Here is an 18759-nt window from a genome sequence, read left to right on the forward strand (position 1 = left end):
TAATGTCAGTGATGTGTAAACTACGTTGCCATTGTTATTTTAGTGCTGATTTACATAATTGGCATACCCTGAAGTCACATTGCACGCACTTTCAGTTCATGCTAAAGACTTGCAGGAAGTCATAAAATTAAACATTATCTGCGCTGGAATGCAACGGAGAAGTAACTAAACTTTTGAAGGATTTCACCTCGTTCTGTGTCACCTCTCCCACTGTATGTGTGGTGGCGAGCAAAAATCAGGTTAACAAGTGTTTGGAGCTGTTGGTATGAAGCTCTTTAATTACATTGGTGTAGTTCTAAGGTGGTTTGTTGCACTGGTATGTAACTCCCCGTGTGTTCACCTCGTCCTCCAGCGACATTTTGCCGGTATAGCTGAAGTCATTCTAACGTGATAGGAAGGCCAAAAGGAAAGGGTCCACAGGAGGAACTATTCCAGTCCAGACGTGCTGAATTCCTGCCTCAAATCGGTGGTTTTCCTACATTGGAAAGTCGTAAGATGGAGGGAAAAGGCCGCTCCCAAAGGAGGAGCTGGTAATGGAGCTGTCTCAGTTGTTATTGCTTTAAATCCTCCTCCGCAGTAATTCAAGGTGTCAAAGGCTGTCTGTGTCTTTTGCAAATGAAGCCCCCGAGAGGTATTTGGAAGAGGAGGTGCAGCACAGGGCGCTCACCTTGCCGAGAAGGAGCCTGGGCTGCCACTGGGACCCCGGCTAATGATGGCATGCAATGGCTTCAGCTTTGATGGGGACCCTAAACTGCTCGGTGTCGCATACCTGCGCAAGAAGGGCCAGGCCCTACCGCAGAGCCCAAGCAGACAAACCGGAGATGAGGCAAACGATGTGTCCCTACCCCCAAATTCCTAAACCGTGTCGGGATTAGATTTGCCAATATCGGCAAAAGGTGTGAGGGAGGTAGCCGGGATTGAGAGCCCGATCCCACTGAGCACGGGCCTGCCTTCTTCATCCCCGCCACCTCTGTCCTCCGCTGTGCCTGTACGCAGCTGTACGTGATGCCGGGCCCGCGACGGGCTCCCGCGGCTGCAAACCAGGGGAGCACCGGCGGGGGCACGGCTGGGCGCCCGCCCCGCCGCCACCGGCCTCGGCCCGAGCGCGACTCGGCCCCGGGGCAGGTGCCGGGCGGAGGCGAGGGGTCGCGGGCAGGCGGAGGGTGGTTTGTGATGGGGTTGCCGGTTCGGGGCCGGAGATCCGCCGCATTTCCACCACTGGAGGGCAGCCACATCTTAAAAAAAAAAAAAACACCAACCACCCCAAAACACCAACCCCTCTGCTGTCCGCAGGGCCGGCCGGGGCTGAGCCCGCAGTCGGATGCACCGCAGCCGCCCTCCGGGAGGAGCCTCCTCCCGAGCCCGGACGCTTGTCTTTCGGGGAGGAGAGCGAGGAAACCCCCAGGCTGCCAGCCCTCGCCCCGCGGCTGGGCTGCGGGACGCGCCACCGGCGAGGCCGAGGTCGGGCAGCAGGCTCCCGCGCTCTGCTGCTGGCCGGGGTAGGAAAATAAGTATATATATATACACACACACATATATATGTTTAAACTGCTTTTAAAGCACCAGGATTCTCCCGATACCTTACGTGACCTTCACACCTTACTACCCCGGCAGCCCCGGCCGTCCGGGGCACGGCGCTAATCCGATTTGCGGCGGCGGGGCCCGGGAGCGCTCGGGGCCGCACAATGGGTCATTGTTTGGCCCGGCCCGGTCCCGCGCCCCGCGTCCCGCTCCGGGCGGCCGCGCCACGCCGTGCCGGACCGGCGGCGGAGCGCGGCCGCCCGGAGCAGAACGCGGGACCGCTCCGGCGGCGCTTCCCACACCGGATCGGGGGCCGGTGCCGCAGCTTAACGGGACGGGGACGCCCGCCCCATCCCTCGTCCCGGCGCGGAGGCCGGCGGCACCGCGACCCGGGCGCGGGCGGGCGAGCAGCCGCGGCGCGGCCGGTCGGGCGAGGGAGGGAGCGGGCGAGGGAGGAGGGAGGGAGGGAAGGAGCGAGGGAGGGAGGCGGCGTCTCCTTTAAAAGCCGTGCGGGGCCGCAGCCCGCTCCCACAGGGCGGCTGTGATTGGCGCGGGCCCGCGAGCCTCCGGGGTCGTGACATCGCCGCGCAACAAAAAGCCCCGGCGGCGGCCGGCCACCCCCGGCAATGGTGCGGTGCGGGGCGGGAGGCGGGCGGGCCGGCGGGGCAGCCGGCGCTGTCCCCTAGCGCGGCCGCTCCACGCGGGCCGGCAGCAGGCTACTCCCCACCCTTTTTTTTTTTTTTTTTTTTTTTTTTTCCCCTCTCTCCTCCCTCCTTTCTTCTTTCTTTTTAAGGGAGCGGAGAAAAGTCAAGCTTCATCTTAATGTTGCTGCGGGAGTCTCAGTAAATGTCCATCTGTCTGATGTGGGTGATGCAAAGGACATTTTTTAAAAGGAGCCTTTTAACTCCATAGACACATAGGGACCCCTTCACGGGCAGGGGCAGGCACAGGCACACACACGCGAGGAAGAGGCGGCGGAGGAGGAGGAGGAGGAAGAAGAAGGAGAAGCAACAACTTTTCGATCGCTGCTTTTAAAAGGGAGAAGCCCTTCCCTGGCCGGGACTTGCCTTCTGCCTCCTCAACCAGCTGCTAAAAGTATGTTTCTGAGGCGGACTGTACTTCAGGGAACTTCTGTTTTCTGCTCGGCAGCTGTAGAGGAGCAGCAGCGAAGTTTGGAGTAACACCAAGTGATGCGGGAAAAACACCCCGAGAGCAGAAAACCCTCCTGCAGACACAACCCCTGCTGCTGCACACAGGTATAACTCCGGCGGTCACAGATCCGCTGAAAGCCTTCTCCGCAGGATGACTCCGTGGGCCACGGCGGAGGTGCTAGTGCTCTGGAAGAGAGAGGGGGGACGGGACACTAATAATAATAATAATAATGATAATTATAATAATCCAGCGCAGAGTTTCACGGGGCAGAATATCATCCCGTGGGTTTGGCTAAGGACCTAGCAGGATTTGTATTTTCCTCCTACCCCTTCTTCCACTCCGCCGAGGGAAAATAGCTCTCCCTCCCTTTCTCTCCGTTCTGCCTCGCCGCGCAGCCCCGGCGCGGGGGAAGCGGAGCCGGCCCCGAGCCCCCGCGGCTCAGCGCGGCTCGGCCGGGGGTGGGGGGCGAAGCGCGGGGGTCGGGACGGGAGCGCAGCGGGGAGGTCGCTTTGCGCGTCGGCTGGGCAGCCGCCCCTTCCCTATCCCGGCGCCGGGCGCTTTCCCCGCGGAGCGGTCCCGGCGGCGGGAGGCCCGTCCCGTCCCGGCGCACACCTGCGCCCCGCCGAGGGCAGCGGCCCGGCCCCGGCGGTGCCCCCGCCGCGCTGACAGCGGCCGCCCCCTCTTCCCCTTCACCTCCGCGCTCCTTTGTTGCGGATCGCCCCGCTCCGCTCCCCCGCCCCGTCCCGTCCCGTCCCCTTTGATCTCCTGCCACGGGGATTTTCGTGCCTCGCTCCGCCGCCCGCCGCCGCCGAGCACCTGAGGCGGCCCGACGGGGGCCCCGCGGGGCGCTCCTCCGCGCCCGCCCCACCGGGGGCCGGGCCGGGCCGCGGCGGGGGCCGCTCGCCATGGCCCGCGCCTCGCCTCGCCGCACCGCGGGGGGCCAGGCCGGGCGCTGGGGTGGGACCCACCTGCGGACCGTCCCCGTCCACCGCCCCCCCACACCCCCCCGCCACCCCGCGGCGCGCTCCCCCGGCGCGGTGTCCGCGCTGACTGGTTCCCATCGCCTCCTCCTCCTCCTCCGCGCAGGTTGATCATGGTTGCCGCGACCCGCTCCCTCCTGGCGCTGCTGCTCTGCCAGGTGCTGCTGGGCGGCGCGGCCGGCCTCATGCCGGAGGTGGGCCGGCGGCGCTTCAGCGAGCCGGGCCGCGCCGCCTCGGCCGCGCAGCGCCCCGAGGACCTCCTCAGCGAGTTCGAGCTGCGCCTGCTCCACATGTTCGGGCTGAAGCGGCGGCCCAGCCCCGGCAAGGACGTCGTCATCCCCCCCTACATGCTGGACCTCTACCGCCTGCACGCGGGCCAGCAGCTGGGGCAGCCGCCCGCCCTCGGCTACCCGCTGGAGAGGGCCGCCAGCCGCGCCAACACCGTCCGCAGCTTCCACCACGAAGGTAGGGGCGGCGGGGCGGGGGCCGGGCGCGCGCGGGGCCGCGGGGGGGTGGGGGGGGGGGGGGCGGGCGGGCGGGCGGGCCGGGGGTGGGGGGCCGTTAACGGGCGCGGGCTCCGCGCGCGCGGCGGCGTGGGGCGGCCGCGGGCCGGGCGGAGGGAGCTGGAGGGGAAAGGGGAGGGCCGGGGGAGGAGCGTCGGGGCGGATTCCTCCCCGGGCGCGCGTCCGCTCGGCCGCCGGTAACGCGGGGTGTGTTGAATCCACCGGGGCGGCGGTGTGCTTCCAGCGCCGCGGCTGCAGGCTGCGGGGTCGCTGCTGTGGCGCGCTTGCTCTGCGAACCTCCCCCCTCCGTCCGCCGAGAGGCTGCGGCGTTACTGACTTCCTCCGCTGAAACAGAGCGGCTCCGCGCGAAGCGTTCCCACAGACAGCTTTTCCGTTGCGAGGCTAACGAGCAGGGAAGTCTCCCTAAGGCGCGGCTGAGCCGGGGCCCGCTGCGGAGGTTTCTAATCCTTATCTAATCCCCGTGAGAGATCAACGAAACAACCGATCGCGGCCTCCTCCAGCGCTCCCTCGCCCCGCCGTCCGGGAGCGGCTTATTCCGGGCCGCCCCACGCCTCCCCCGCCGCCAGCACCCGGGCTGGGAAAAGCCCTGTGGCCAGGGTTCAGCTCTCACCCGCAGGTAACCTGGCCAAACGCGGAGCGGGGCGTCCCGGCAGCACCCCCACCCCTCCCCGCCTGCAGCCCACCCGGGCGGCGGACCCTCTGGGACGGGTTCTTGCTCTCGCTGAGCAACTGGGTGCGTTTCCCGGCTGACGGAGCCGCTGCGGCGTTAGCCAGGGCACGGGTAGGCCCGTGCAGCCGGTGGTGCGCGTGTCGCTCGCGTGCTCTTTTGGGAAACGTTTCCCCAGGTTGTAATTGTTCCTGGCTGCTAGTCTCCGGTGCTGGCGTGCAGTGGCCCCGCTGTAAAAGTAACAAAAGTGCAGTTTTCCCCATGCTTTTAAGGTGAAACTGTGTTGAGAAAAGAAATCCGTTACTGTTGAATGTTTCTGACGGATAAAGGAGGCGGCCTCGGAGAAGTGGACGTGCCGTTAAGTGGAAAGCCTTATCGTGAGAAAGGAGACGGATGATGAAATGTAACGTCTCATCATCTGCATTTCCCTACGTGGAAAGTAAACACCTAGCAGCAAAGGGGGAAAAGCCAGAGCACCGGTCACTCATGTTAAACCTGAGTATAGGTAGGCAAGGGGCTGAGCAAGAGAGGAGCCGAAAGGGCCGAGTTTATGATTTTCGGCAAGTGTAAAAATCTGCAGTTTGAAGTAGTCGTACTGTTACAGCAAAGACTGGTTTTGACATAAAAGCTATTCTACAATTCTCACAGAATTGAGAAGAAAATCAATCCGTCTCCATTATTTTTCACTGAGCTCTCATTCTGTATTAGTGGCTTCTTGGAAGCAGAAGTTCGTCTTGTGGCCACGCAAAGCATCTGCATATTTACAAATATTGGGCTGGTCCTGAAATACCGTAAAGCTGAGCCTTACCTTACACAAAAAGTCATACTGGATTCAACAGGGGATGGTTACATGACTAAGAACTGCTAACAGCCGTTATGGCTTCCCTTTAGAAAGTGAATGTTTCTCCAGGATGCTTAGCACCAAAATTAATTTGTTTTGGCAAAGATTTTTAATTTCTTCAATGTCTGTAGCAGCAATGTACTTCTTAGCAACCCTAGATATATTTTACTCCCTCTGAAGCTCCATTCAACTATTTGTTGACTCAAAGGTGAGAATGGCCTGGGGTTTAGTGACTTTTTAATTTAATTTTTTTTTGTGGTTTTGAAAACCTGTTGTTCAGAAGTGACTTTGTTTCATTATCCATTTACCATCCACCTCTTTTTAGCAGTTGAACCTTCCTGCTGTTCCTTGTGGCCCTGTTGAGTAAATGCTAGGGTGTGCTTTCTAAAGTGCCGTTACAGATGTTGAGTTCGCCGTCTCTAATTAAGATGCAAGAATCCATATGTTAAGATTCGTAAGTCACCTGAATTGCGCAGTAATATTTTTCAGAATGGAGTTTAAGGGATTGATGTTAGAGCCATATTCTTGAAAAAAGCAGACATGCAATAGTTACCCTAAGTCCTCAACCAGTTTCAATGATTCTCATCAGACACCTACGAACTATAGTGCTTGAGTTTTCTCACTAATGTCCTTGAATTCCACAGTAATGCTATGTGTTTCTTGCCGCTTATAACCACCTGGTATACAAAGGACACCAGTATTCAATCAAAATGCATAACAATAAATGAAGCATTCTTAACTTCACGCTATACATGCTTGCATAAATGAACAGAAAGACATGGGAGACGGTATTTTCTGCCTGAAAGTCTTTCAGATCTTGTGTGTCACATGTGTTAGCTGTCATTTGAAAGTTGCCAACAGCAGGCTATGAGGGGTTTGGTTGCTTGTCTCAGTTCCTGAACTTTTTCTTTCTTTTCTTTTTTTTCTTTTTTTTTATTTTCCCTGTTTAATCAAATTAGAAGTTCTGGAAGAACTGCCAGAAACAAGTGGGAAAACAGCACGGCGTTTCTTCTTTAATTTAACTTCCATCCCTAATGAGGAGTCTATCACCTCAGCTGAACTCCAGATTTTTCGGAAACAGGTGCACGGAGCCTTTGAGAACAACAGCAGCTACCATCACCGTATTAATATTTATGAAATTGTAAAGCCAGCCACAGCCACCTCTAAGGACCCTGTCACAAGACTTTTGGACACCAGGTTGGTGCATCATAATGCAAGTAAATGGGAAAGTTTTGATGTAACGCCAGCTGTTTTGAGGTGGATTGCACATGGACAACCTAATCATGGGTTTGTGGTAGAGGTGGTTCACTTGGACAAAGAGAACAGTGCCTCCAAGAGGCATGTTAGGATTAGCAGGTCTTTACATCAGGATGAAGATAGCTGGTCTCAGCTCAGGCCATTATTAGTAACGTTTGGGCATGATGGCAAGGGACACCCGCTTCATAAAAGAGAAAAGCGTCAAGCAAAACACAAACAGCGTAAACGCCACAAATACAGTTGCAAAAGGCATCCGTTATATGTGGACTTCAATGATGTGGGGTGGAATGACTGGATTGTTGCCCCACCGGGGTATAGTGCCTTTTACTGCCATGGGGAATGTCCTTTTCCGCTGGCAGATCATCTAAACTCAACAAACCATGCCATTGTTCAGACTTTGGTCAATTCAGTGAATTCCAAAATCCCCAAGGCTTGCTGTGTGCCGACAGAACTGAGTGCTATTTCCATGCTCTACCTTGATGAAAATGAAAAAGTTGTATTAAAGAACTATCAAGATATGGTTGTGGAGGGTTGTGGGTGCCGCTAACACAGCAAATATATTAGACAAAAAAAAAAAAAAAAAAAAAAAAAAAAAAAGCTGACACTTTAATATTTCCCAATGAAGACTTTATTTATGTAATGAAATGGAAAGAAAAAAAAACACAACTATTTTGAAAATATATTTATGTCTACGAAAAAAAGTTGGGAAAACAAATATTTTAATCAGAGAAATATTCCTTTAAAGATTTTAAATGTATTTTAGTTGTACATTTTATATGGGTTTAACCCCAGCACATGAAGTATAATGGTCAGATTCTTATTTTGTATTTATTTACTATTATAACCACTTTTTAGAAGAATAGCTAATTTGTATTTATATGTAATCAAAAAGAAAAAAAATATAGGGTTTGTACATAATTTTCCAAAATTGTAGCTGTTTCAATTGTGTGTATTTAAGTTGAAAAGAATACATGGAAGGTTACTATGGCAAAGTGCATAGCACATTTGCTTTCTGCTGTGCTACTGTTAAGGTCACAAGTTCAAGTCCAGAAAAAAGTGGATAATCCACTCTGCTGACTTTCAAGATTATTATATTGTACAATTCTCAGGAATGCTGCAGGGTGGGCTGTCCACTCCATGAGAACTGGCATCCTCTTTAGGTGAAACATTTGGATAAGAACCAGACGTTGCTGATCTAGTATAAATACTACTATTCCCAACTAATTTGCAGCGTGAATATAAGAAGGACCAATAGAAATCCTCCGGGAGGTGGGGGCGGGGGAAGACTGAATCCTTTCTAGACCTACAGAAAAGTGAATGTTTGATGTTTCCTTTAAAAGTCCTTCCTTTAAAAGTCCTGGCCAAATATAAAATAATAAAAACTAAAATGTCATCCTTTTTTTTTTTTTTTTTTTTGTGATTATGTACACTAAAGAGGAATACTTACCTTATTTGTACTGGCCCTTGTCTTTAACTGTTGGAAAAGCATTGCATACTTCCTCACCTCAGATGTGAGCTCACTTCTGTGGAGTGTTATAGTGAAACTAATCTTCAATTTTTGCCCTACATGTAGCAAACTGTTGTTGTATGCAGCCTCTTATCTAACCTCAGCTGATGGTTTTGCAGATTAGCTTGTCTTCCTTTCCAGGGTTTTGTGTTTGAAAGCTTTTTTTTTTTTTTTTTCTTCCCAAATGTTTAAATCTATTTCAGATAATAAATCATAGAATTCTGATATTTCTTTCTGAAAAGTCCAGTCTGTAAGAAAAAAATGGTTCATTTGTGCAGTCATCACAAGGGTAACTTTGCTTACATCTTCTTACTTTTTAAATCCTTCATGTAAGGGGCAAAAGCATGATTTGCAGTTGGCAAATGCAGTATTAAAGCTAATATTTGTTGTGCGTTAAAAGACTGGTATGGCAGTCAGGTTACTAGCAGCAGAACCTGAGATGAGCATGCAGAGGCTGGGTTGCTTGTTGTGTGAAAGTTGTGCTGAAACAATAGAGCAGGAAAGTAGCTTAAGTTGGTTGGCTTCTCGGTGATCAACTGCAAAGTGCACTGAAGCCAGGAACAGAATGAAATTGTGTTAAGCTGCTAGCGGTAAGTTCCTGCCTATTTCAGGAGCTCTCTGCTGTATTTAGTGGATATATAATGACTGTGCTGATACCTCCAGAGATGTCAGAACCCCCCTCATGCTCTGTTGTGGATCTGTTTCTGGATTTGGTGAACTGAGGCAGTGCTTCCTAAAGCCATGTGTACAGTTGGCCCATTAGAGACCTCTCTAAGTCAACTCTGGGGATCTCTGATTTGGGCCTCCTACTAGCCTAACTTTTTATTAACAGAAACCTCTTTCTCATGGCCCTCCCCAAATTCCTCCTTTTTTACCAGAATCATCTGTGTTACAGCGAAGGTACTAAATAGGTTCGTTGATCAGAAAGGCTAACTTGATGATATCTTAGGTCGTCTTATAGAACAGTTCTCTATTGCTAATCATCACAAAAAGCAATGGGTACAGAGGATGAGAGAGAAAAACTAATTTGCTGTTGGCTGCTTCCGTTTTTCTCATGAGCTTAAAAATATCTTAGGCTAGCTGTAAGTTTCTGTGGTGAGATACAAACTTACGTATTTCTTTGTACCAGCAGTATTTTTTAATAGCTAGTAGAGAACAATCCACCACTCTGCAGTTTGGCTCTGCTTATTTTTGAGAGGTAGCTTATGTTATTGGTCACGCTGATAACTACATAGCAGCCTACAAGTTCGCTGTGTTGGACAACCTCTATTTCCTTTTTCGAAAGACCGGTGCCGTTTTGTTGGCTACTGTTTTTAGGGGGAAGCATCCTATGGACAGAAGCGTAGTTTGTCTTTTGCTTGTTGCGAGCTTTGCTGGTGATGCGTGAGTTTATGGCTGTTGCTTTGGGAAGGTTGTCAGTCACAGGATATACCACAGTGAAGGTTCTTCAAAAATTCAGTGATTGTTTGCGATGCGCGGTTGTGCTAGTCAGGTCACAGCAGTGTTAGCGTAGTCTAAAACCTGAGCTTGCAGAAGCTGGACATAAAGTGCTGAAAAATTGAAGATCGTACCATTTCTATGAGCAGGAAAGGTATGATCCCAAACCTGCTGAAATCAGTAAAGACCCCATGGCACTTCTAACCAGATCCTAAACTCCAGTGTTGCAAGGCTTAAGTTTCACAGCTCCTAGCCCTTTGTGTGTAACTAGATTGAGGGGGGCTTTTTACGGAGTGGTGACTGCTTTACTTCTCCTCTAAGGCATGAGAACACATTGATGCTAATCTTGTTTCAAAAAAATTGACTATGGCGCTTGTCTATGCATGAGCAGTAGCTGGCTCATGGCGTGGTGCTGCATTCCTTGTAAAGGCAAACCTCCTGTTGCTTGACAAAGAATTGCATCCTTAGTAAAATACACTGTGAGGCCAAGGTATAATTGTAAACCTATTAAGACCCACTCTTGTAAGCATTTCTATACTTGCTTAGTGTTAGTCACAGAATCATGAGTTCCATACTGAATTTGAGGTGGAAATATGCATGTGTCAAGCTCAGCATGTCAATAAATTTCTGCAGAATTGTTTTTGTAACATATCTTTAAATCCTTAACCTCTCTCTAGATTGGAGATGTGAGAGTGCTGCACTGAAGAGTTTGTTTAGGATTTAAAATAAAAGAAAGAAACCAAACTTTCATACATGAGTAGTAGAAAATTCTCTTAGAGATCAGTTGGGTTCCTGAACTCTGCTAAATAGGGTTGATGATCAAACAGTCCTTCTGAAAGGTTTGGGCTTTCTGATACTTCCAAGACATCTTCTAAGTCGGGTAGTGACTGCTAAATAATCCTAAATACTAAAGGTATTCTGTTACCATAGTACTCCAGTACTTATTTTAGTTCTTTAGTACTTACTAGTATTACAGGACTCTACAAGAAGAAAAGAGCTTTTTTTTTTTTTTCCTCTTAAGTGGAGAAAAAGCAGATCTGGAAGGCAGAACTGCCTTTGTTACCCTATAGCCTATTTCCCCTAAACATATTGCTTCTAGGCACTTATATAATCTATATAGGCAGAGATTGTGATAGATAATGTCACCCTTTGTGCATTTCAGATAAGCATCTCTCTAAACACAAATGTGATCAGCATCTCTCCTTGTCCTTTTGAGACTCAGTAACAGCTTTGTCGAGAGGCTTGATAATTTTTGCGCAAAATTCAGTTGGACTTCTGTGGTCAGCAACATGTAAAAATGACGTGGGAAGATCTTCAGTTGAGGTAAGCTCTCCCGAGAGCATTGGCCATTTTCACCGAGCAGGATCTGCTCTGCTGCGCTAACCTGGGCTCATCATAATCAGGCATTGAAACCTTTCCTGCTCATATGATAATTGGGTTTGGGTGTCCACAGACTTATCACCTGCTTCTCTCCCTGCTAGGCAGTTAGGTGTCTCACTTGTGCAATCAGTACTGATGAGGCTTGGAGAGGAACATGATTTATTGTACTCTCAGCTTTGAAGAAGGAGCTCATCTGGACTGCATTTATATTAGACCCACTTTGCTACACTATTAGAAGAGGATAATTATTGAGCTATTTATTGTACAGCTATTCCTAAATTGTTGATTTTTGGGGTTTTTTTTATTGATTTCAGGAGGCAGCTAATTGCCATATGGCAGCTTGATGTTAATGTTTTATGAAGATCAGGAAACAAAAGTTTATGAAAAGCTTTTGTATAGTAACTGCAGAGTTTCAAGAACTGTTTTATACTTCCTGACAGTGCAGGTCTGGCTTAATGGTTTGTTTTTATTGCTTAAGAGTGTAAACCTTTCTTTAGCCGATGTGTGGAAATTATATCCTCATCCCGCATTACGCATTTCTCATTGCTCATTACTCATTCCCTGCTTTCATTTCTGCCATCTGTAATCAGAGCTTTACTGTTTCAACTGCATGCAAAATGCTCCTATCCTGTTCACAGTAAGATACTTTTCCTTAGCACTCATCCACCCTTTAAAAAAAAAAAAAAAGTGGTGGGGAGGGAAAATCTTAAAAAAAAAAAAAAAAAAAAAAAAAAAAAAAGGGGAGGAAAAGCCTACTCTGTCTATATTGTTTTTCTCTGTTTTGGGTGGAGTCTGTCTTAGATTCTGGTTGCTAGATGGTTTCTGTAGTAACAAGCAGAGAAAAATCCAAGACTGAAAAGGCACTTTTAAAGGTGCCATATCTTGCCTGAAGTATTATTTATCTAATGATGGATATGGAATGTTTCTCTTCTCCTTTATATTAAGGCTACCCCTTTTGGTAGGGCAGACTGCTGCTATGAGAACTTGATCTGTTGTGTTCTTACAGCACGAGAACATGAGAACCACGAATCTTGTTCCCAGTTGACTTAAGCTGCTCAAAATAATGATGAAAAGCCAAAGGCATTAAAATGTACTTTTAAAGATGTTATAAATGGTTGTTATAGGCACAAACCACTTTGTTTTTTAGTTACATAGGAAAGAAGAAAGAAGCTAGGTTCAGAAGGACACTTGGATTTTACATATTATTGCTGTAAGAAGGGTGTTGGATAAAAGCCGTAGTTGTCTATTTTGTTAGACTACTATGTACAAGGAAAAAATCCCAGCTCCTTCAGAATATAACCTTACTTTGCTGTACTCCAAATTTTTTGTTTATTTCTCCTAAGAGATTTTGCAGGTGTGTGAGAAAGTAACCATTCATGTGTGTCCACTACATTTGCCTTGCTTGGGCACAAAAAGAATTAAAGATTTATTTTAAGATTACCTCTTTCCTGTCTCTCCAGTACTAATCCTTCATTACCTGTATTCCTGACAGCCTTGTCTGCAACAGGCAGTAATGATTTCCTAAGGTGGAGTTTCCTCTCTTTTTGGAATCTAGTCACCTGTCAGTGCCCTCTGGGATTTAGCAACCTTCCGTCCACAAGCCTCGTGCAATGGTCACTTAGAAAAGCAGGTACACTGGTTTTGTTCTGGTTCTGTGTCTTTTACAGAGGCAAGTTTGTCCCTGCCTTCAGCAAGAATCTTAGTTTGGGCAGGGTCTGAAGGCTTGCCCCCATTGCGTGCAGCAGGAGACACCTTGTAACACCAGGGACTGTGTTTGTAACTTGCCAGAAGTCTGAAGGCCAAAACTCATTTGCATCTGTATTTACATAGTGCTGTGAAGGCACTCAGCTGTAGTACCTGCCTGGGCTTGTATTGCCCTCAATAGATGAACAGAGGCTGAGAGTTGTTGGACTTCTCCAGAGGTAGGAAACTTGCAGTGGGTCGACTTGGTTCTCAGCTCATAAGGCAGGGTAGCGATGAGATGTATTTTTGCTCTTCATAGTTCATTCTTGCAGGGGCTTCTGCGAAGTGTGCTTGGCTACCCATACAGGAATTAGATGGGAGCCACTGGGTTAGGTCTGCAGTTGGGTATATTGGCTTAAGTCCAGCAAAGAAGCAGATCTGTGCCTTTTTAGTCTGAAAAAAGGCAGGGATTTTTGTGGGAAGAAGCTGTAGGAGAGGGAAGTGGGAAGGACCCTGCAGGCTTTTGAAGCTCAAAGTGCTAAAAATTTCTAGAGGGACTTCAGGTAAAGAGATCAGAGCAGCAAACTGATAACACTCTGAGAGTTCAGGTTCCCACAACAGCTGGACTGTGGCAGATTTACAATTTAATGAGGCTGATAATCCCATTAGAGATTAAATTAAGAAGGTTTTTCTGGGAGATCACCAAGAAAATTATGAATATTGTACTGTAGCTTGGGTCATAATGCCAAGGCAGTGGAGAGCTGACGTACTTCTTGCACTGCAGGATACTGTTTCATTCAGTGTGTCTCATTAAAACAGAGCATTCAACTCCAGCAGTGTTTCACTACAAACAGGAGCAAATGTATTATTATTTTTATTATTACTACTACTATTATTACTGTCATCATCATCATCATCATCCTAGAAACAACATGCAGATTAAAAGATGGAAATATCAACCAGATCTGCAAATCAGCACAGCTCTACTGGCTTTGTTCTCAGATGGTCAGCTCCTTTTTATTAAAGCAAATCCTCAGAAGGCAGGGTGACCACGTATAAAAAATAATGTTTTTAAGGTAACTATTGACATAACTCCAGTAGCTTGGAACTTGCACAAAACCATTTTTTATGGCATCCTGCACACCCTGGTGATGGGAAAGTGTTGTATGGAATAATGACCCTGTAACCGCAGACTTCAAAAGTATAGAATATCTGCAGCATGATGGAAATAGCTGTTTCCACATCAATAATATACACACAGGCGTATTGAAGCTTAATTGCAAGGCCAATGGTGATGGGAGGGGGAAGGGGGAAGGGGGAAGGGATGTCTGACTACGGCTGCACCAAACATGCGGGCTGAGCAGAATGCCTCTGTTTTACAGCCAGAAAGAATGATTCATTTCATTATAATTTTGACTTTTGCATTTTTCTCATGACTTATTGATAACTTTGTATGGGACTTCATAGACCAAAGGAGTTATTGACTCCTTAGGAATTAGGAAGAGAGACAGGGTATGTATTATTTCTTATAAACATCACTCTGGCTGTTGTTTTAAATTTTCTATTTTAAGGACAGTTCTAATGCAATTTCTTCTGCTTGCATTTTCTCTCTTCTTTGAATGAAAAAAATCTTTTACTTAAAAGCAGTCTTTCACTCTGAGGCCAGCTTTTATGTCCATTTTTATGAAGAATCCTGATCTTCTAGTTGACATCATAATGTTAACATGAAGGCAGTTTTGATGTCACAAACTGTTGCTATTGGACCAAGCCGTTTTCCCAGCCTTGGCACTGTAAATAAAAGGTGGGCCCAATAGCATTAAGTGAAAAATGAGCGTTTTTGTTCTGCAAAATGCTGGCATTATTGATACTCTTTTATTCCTATTGTTCAAGACCTAGATTAGTGGAATGACAGGTATGTTGTCATTTTACTGCTTTCAGTGTACAGGCTACTGGCATCGTGCAGGATTACTTTAAAGCTTCCCCTGCTGTAATTTTGTGAGGACACCTGGAGCCTGAGATTCTTAGAAAGAAAATTTCCTTACACTCTCTGGGGAGAAGCCTCAGAATGCCACCTTGAGACTCAAAGATCAGAAAGAAATGGAAATGAAGTTCTCCTTTTCTTAGCCACTGGTATTTTAAAGTCCAGCAACATTTTTGGTTACTTAGGATTAGCAGTAACCCATGTTCTAGATGATGTTTTTACTGAGGAGAGGATCAAAACTAATTGATTAATATTTCCTGGTCTGGTAATTTTTTTGAAAAAGTTTTTTTTTCTGTTTGGTTTGGGGTTTTTTTAGAAATAGTTAATTGTTAACTACTCCTTGACATGTTGGGCAAAGAAGTCTCCCAGGTTGCAGATGAAAAGACTTTCATCTTTGAAAATATAACCCAAATGTACCCTAGAGGGCAGAGTCATTTAGAGAGAGATTCTGCACACCTGCTGAGTTACTGATTCATGCCCACTGCAGAGTTCCTCAGTGAGAAGGACCAAGCCCTGGGAAAATGATGTTGGGAGCATGGGTGGAGCCTTCTGGTTTTTGTCAGCAGCAAAAGTTGAGAAAGTGGTCTGTGACTCTCCTGTGTGCAGGTTCTGACAAAAAAAAAAAAACAAAACCAAAACCAAAAACCATTAAAAAAAATCAGTAGTTTGCAAATGAGTCTGTATAAGCCAGCAGGCCATTTTGCTGGCACGTAGCTATTGCAGCTCTCACCTGCTGGAGGGTCTTAGCCTTTTTTTGAGGGTTAGATTTGATTGTCAAATAGAAGCAGCTTAACTTGTGCTTTATATCAAAGAAAATAAACCAGGTGCTGCCCTTTTCAAGAGCCTTCTCCTCTTGAGACCTGAGCCACACAGTGGGCTACTGCCAACTTTTCTATTTAACTGGTGAGGAAAATTTGTTGTCAGGCCTTTCTCTGTGAGCCTGAGTGTCTGGGAAGGTCTTTCCAGCTCCTCTTGTATGCGAGTACTTCCTTCAGGGTTTCAGGCTCCATTCCTCTCTTCTTTACCTTATTCATCTAAGGGGGGGGAAGGTCAAATACTGGGACACTTTGAAGAGTGTGCCTTTACCAAGCTTTGGTTTTTCTCTCTTCCTGGAACTCTCATTACATGATCCTGGTTTTCTAAGCCAATTGTTAGCCCAAGGCCAAATCCTTAACCTTGGGCTAGATAACAAAAGCACAGCTGAGGTGATCTTGACTCCTTTAAAAAGGCTGTCTACTCTTTGATGCACTCAGAATGAGACACATAATTCATTTTAGTTCCAAACATTGTTCTTAGCATGGGAAATTAGCAACCTCCGTGATAAAAAGTCAGCATGTTAAGTATATGTGTGTGTGTTTTATGTTGATCTCTGTCTTCCATTGCGTTCCACGTACTGGAGGGTGTTGGTGTGTCTAGGGAGAACCGAGATTGAATCCTATCTGGGAAGTTTTACTTTATGTAACTGCATCAGTTCATACCAAGGCCTGAAGACTTTGCGCCAATGATAGGAATCAGCATTTGGAAAACGTAGCCTTCCGACTTGGCAGCTGTAAATGAGAGGAGCATGTAATTGGAGTCTATCCTCAAGAGAAATTAAGCTGAGATCAAGTTTATTAATGGATATCAAAACTGGCTTAAGTGCAGCCCTCTTCTGTGCAACGACGCTAGAGGAATGAGAAAGGCCAATGAGTGTCATACAGTGCCAGTGTCTGGCAGTGCTTATGTGCAGAGGCTCTTCTGTCTCTGTGGTGTGGAAGCCTCCTGAACAGGTCCTTTCTGAGTTTTTAATTTGGGAGAGGACTCTTCCACCATATGCTTTATTGCTGAAGACTCGGTGCTACTCTGAATAACTTTGAGGGTTTATTTTGTACTGTGGTCTAGCAAGCCTGATGGCAAGAAACATAGCATCACTGGTGGCTGTAGTGTCAAGTGGGCCTAGTCACGAAAGGTGGTGGAAATCACCGCTAGGCTGAGAGCAACAAGACAGGCTTTGGGGGCTAAACCTGTTAAAAGGAAATGCTGCTAGTCAAATACTGCATCAGAAAAAAGAGGCAGTGTAGCAGCAGGGCCACCAGAGTAAGGACAGGAGAGACAGCAAACTTTACTCTGCTGCGGAGCTGGAGTGCGCCATTGGATATGTCCCTCACTGTCCTTATGTGCTAATTCTCAAATAGCTCTTCCCTGCCTCGTAAGTGTTTTGTAATGATATGTACCTTAAAGAATGCCCAAATGCACTGCTGTTTATCCTGTAGGGTAGAGATAGATAGCTACATTATATGGCATAATAACAGGTTTCGTCTGTTGGTAACCAGTTTGCATGCGGACCAGGTCTGGCCAGTATTAAATTGGAAAGCAAAGATGGCTTTGTGATTAAGGTGCTGGAGTGGGACGCTGGAAATCTGGGTTCAAGTTGTGGGTCAGCCATAAACTCCCTGTGTGACCTTGAGCAATATAATTATTCTGAGACTTCAAAGGTATCTAAACAATTTGGACACCCATTTTCCAGTCATTTTAATTAACTGGGGTGCTTTGAAACGCTCAGCTTTAATCTCTCTGTGCCTAGGATTCTCATTTGTAAAACCAGGATAATAATATTTCCTTGCGCATGAAGAGGATGTGTACGTTAATGATTGGGAAGTGTGCAGCTACTTAAAATGCAGCAGATACGGAGCTTGCAAGTTTAGTGAGGGGGGAGCATGTTGAGTTTTGCAGGCATGGGGCTCATAGACATATATGGGTGCTGCGCACAGGACAAACTTAGCCTATTTCAGTGAGATTTGTTTACGTGTGGGCATAAACTAGGGGATAGTTACTTACCATGATATATTACCGTCATATTGGTTCTTGGGAGATAAATACTACTGCAAGTAAACTGCAACCAAAATATTTACTGAGAGGAACAACTCATTTATTCAATATTTCATTTAGCTCCATAGCAACATCTTGCTGTTTCTTTTGTGTCTTGCCATTCTTTAATAGTGAATATTAAACTTTTACAAGATAGAATGACTAGTTATTAACATTTCCATTTCTGTAGCTTTACTTCATAACAAGCCCCTTTAGTGTTACTTCATAACACTCCCCCTTTAGCATCATCTACAGTTATGTCCCTTTGCCCAGTGTTATGTGACTGTGTAATGAAAAGCCTGTAATGCACACAGGCAGCGGGAAGGGTTAAAAGAGCCAAGGGAGTCTTTAATTCCTTCATTTTCTGACTTTTGTGGGTTTAATACACAATCTTAACATTCCATTAGTAAGTGGTTGCATTTTTTTCTTTTTAACTTAAGAGATTAAAGGTTCCTTCAGATTTTACATTTTTTCACTACTCTCTTTAGTCACATCAGTTTTGTGTGCTAGGCAGGCGGGAAATGAAAAGCTGTCCTCAGTAACCATTGATGCTACTCCCAGAGCCGAGTGATGGATGTCTAGGAGATGCCTGTCCATAGGGGGCTGCTTTTCCCAAAAAGAACCTCTATCAGGGTAGAGAAATGTTTCAAAGGCTCTAGGACTTGGGTTCATCACTGGCCTTTGAGATGACCATCACCCAGCGTCTTTGAGTAAAGTGCTTTGCAAACTGCATGCAAAACACTGTACAGTGTTACTGTCAGAACATCTGATCTGGCACAAAAGTTATTGATATGTCAGTGGTAAATATATATTGAAATAAGGTTTCACTATATAAATGTGAAGGAAAGAGCTGGCTGCTACTCTAAACAGCCTGCACTGAATCAGTTGCATGTGTGACTTCAGTGTGAATCAAATCCGAGTCCTTTTCATTGCTCCCTCCATTGGCTTCTTATAATGACTGCTCTGTAGACAAGAAAATCTG

General features: G+C 47.1%; 1 protein-coding gene across 4 annotated transcripts in view; it reads left to right on the forward strand.

The window, feature by feature from the left end:
• The first annotated feature begins 2268 nt into the window (after nucleotides 1–2268).
• Nucleotides 2269–18759, forward strand: part of BMP2 (bone morphogenetic protein 2) — a 106507-nt gene continuing 90016 nt past the window's right edge. For 2 of the 4 annotated variants that reach the window (XR_007506084.1, XM_049801058.1), the window contains exons 1-3: nucleotides 2269–2777; nucleotides 3760–4118; nucleotides 6645–6882. Coding sequence is in view for 3 of the 4 variants with exons in the window: in XM_049801058.1 (XP_049657015.1) it covers nucleotides 3767–4118; nucleotides 6645–6882 (590 nt within the window). In the remaining variant the exon portion in view is untranslated. Of the gene's footprint in view, nucleotides 2778–3759; nucleotides 4119–6644; nucleotides 7750–11048; nucleotides 11082–18759 lie in introns of those variants that run through there. The other 2 variants (XM_049801059.1, XM_049801057.1) reach the window with 2 other exon arrangements.

The sequence above is a fragment of the Accipiter gentilis genome, chromosome 5 (assembly GCF_929443795.1).
Source record: "Accipiter gentilis chromosome 5, bAccGen1.1, whole genome shotgun sequence".
Classification (NCBI taxonomy): domain Eukaryota; kingdom Metazoa; phylum Chordata; class Aves; order Accipitriformes; family Accipitridae; genus Astur; species Astur gentilis.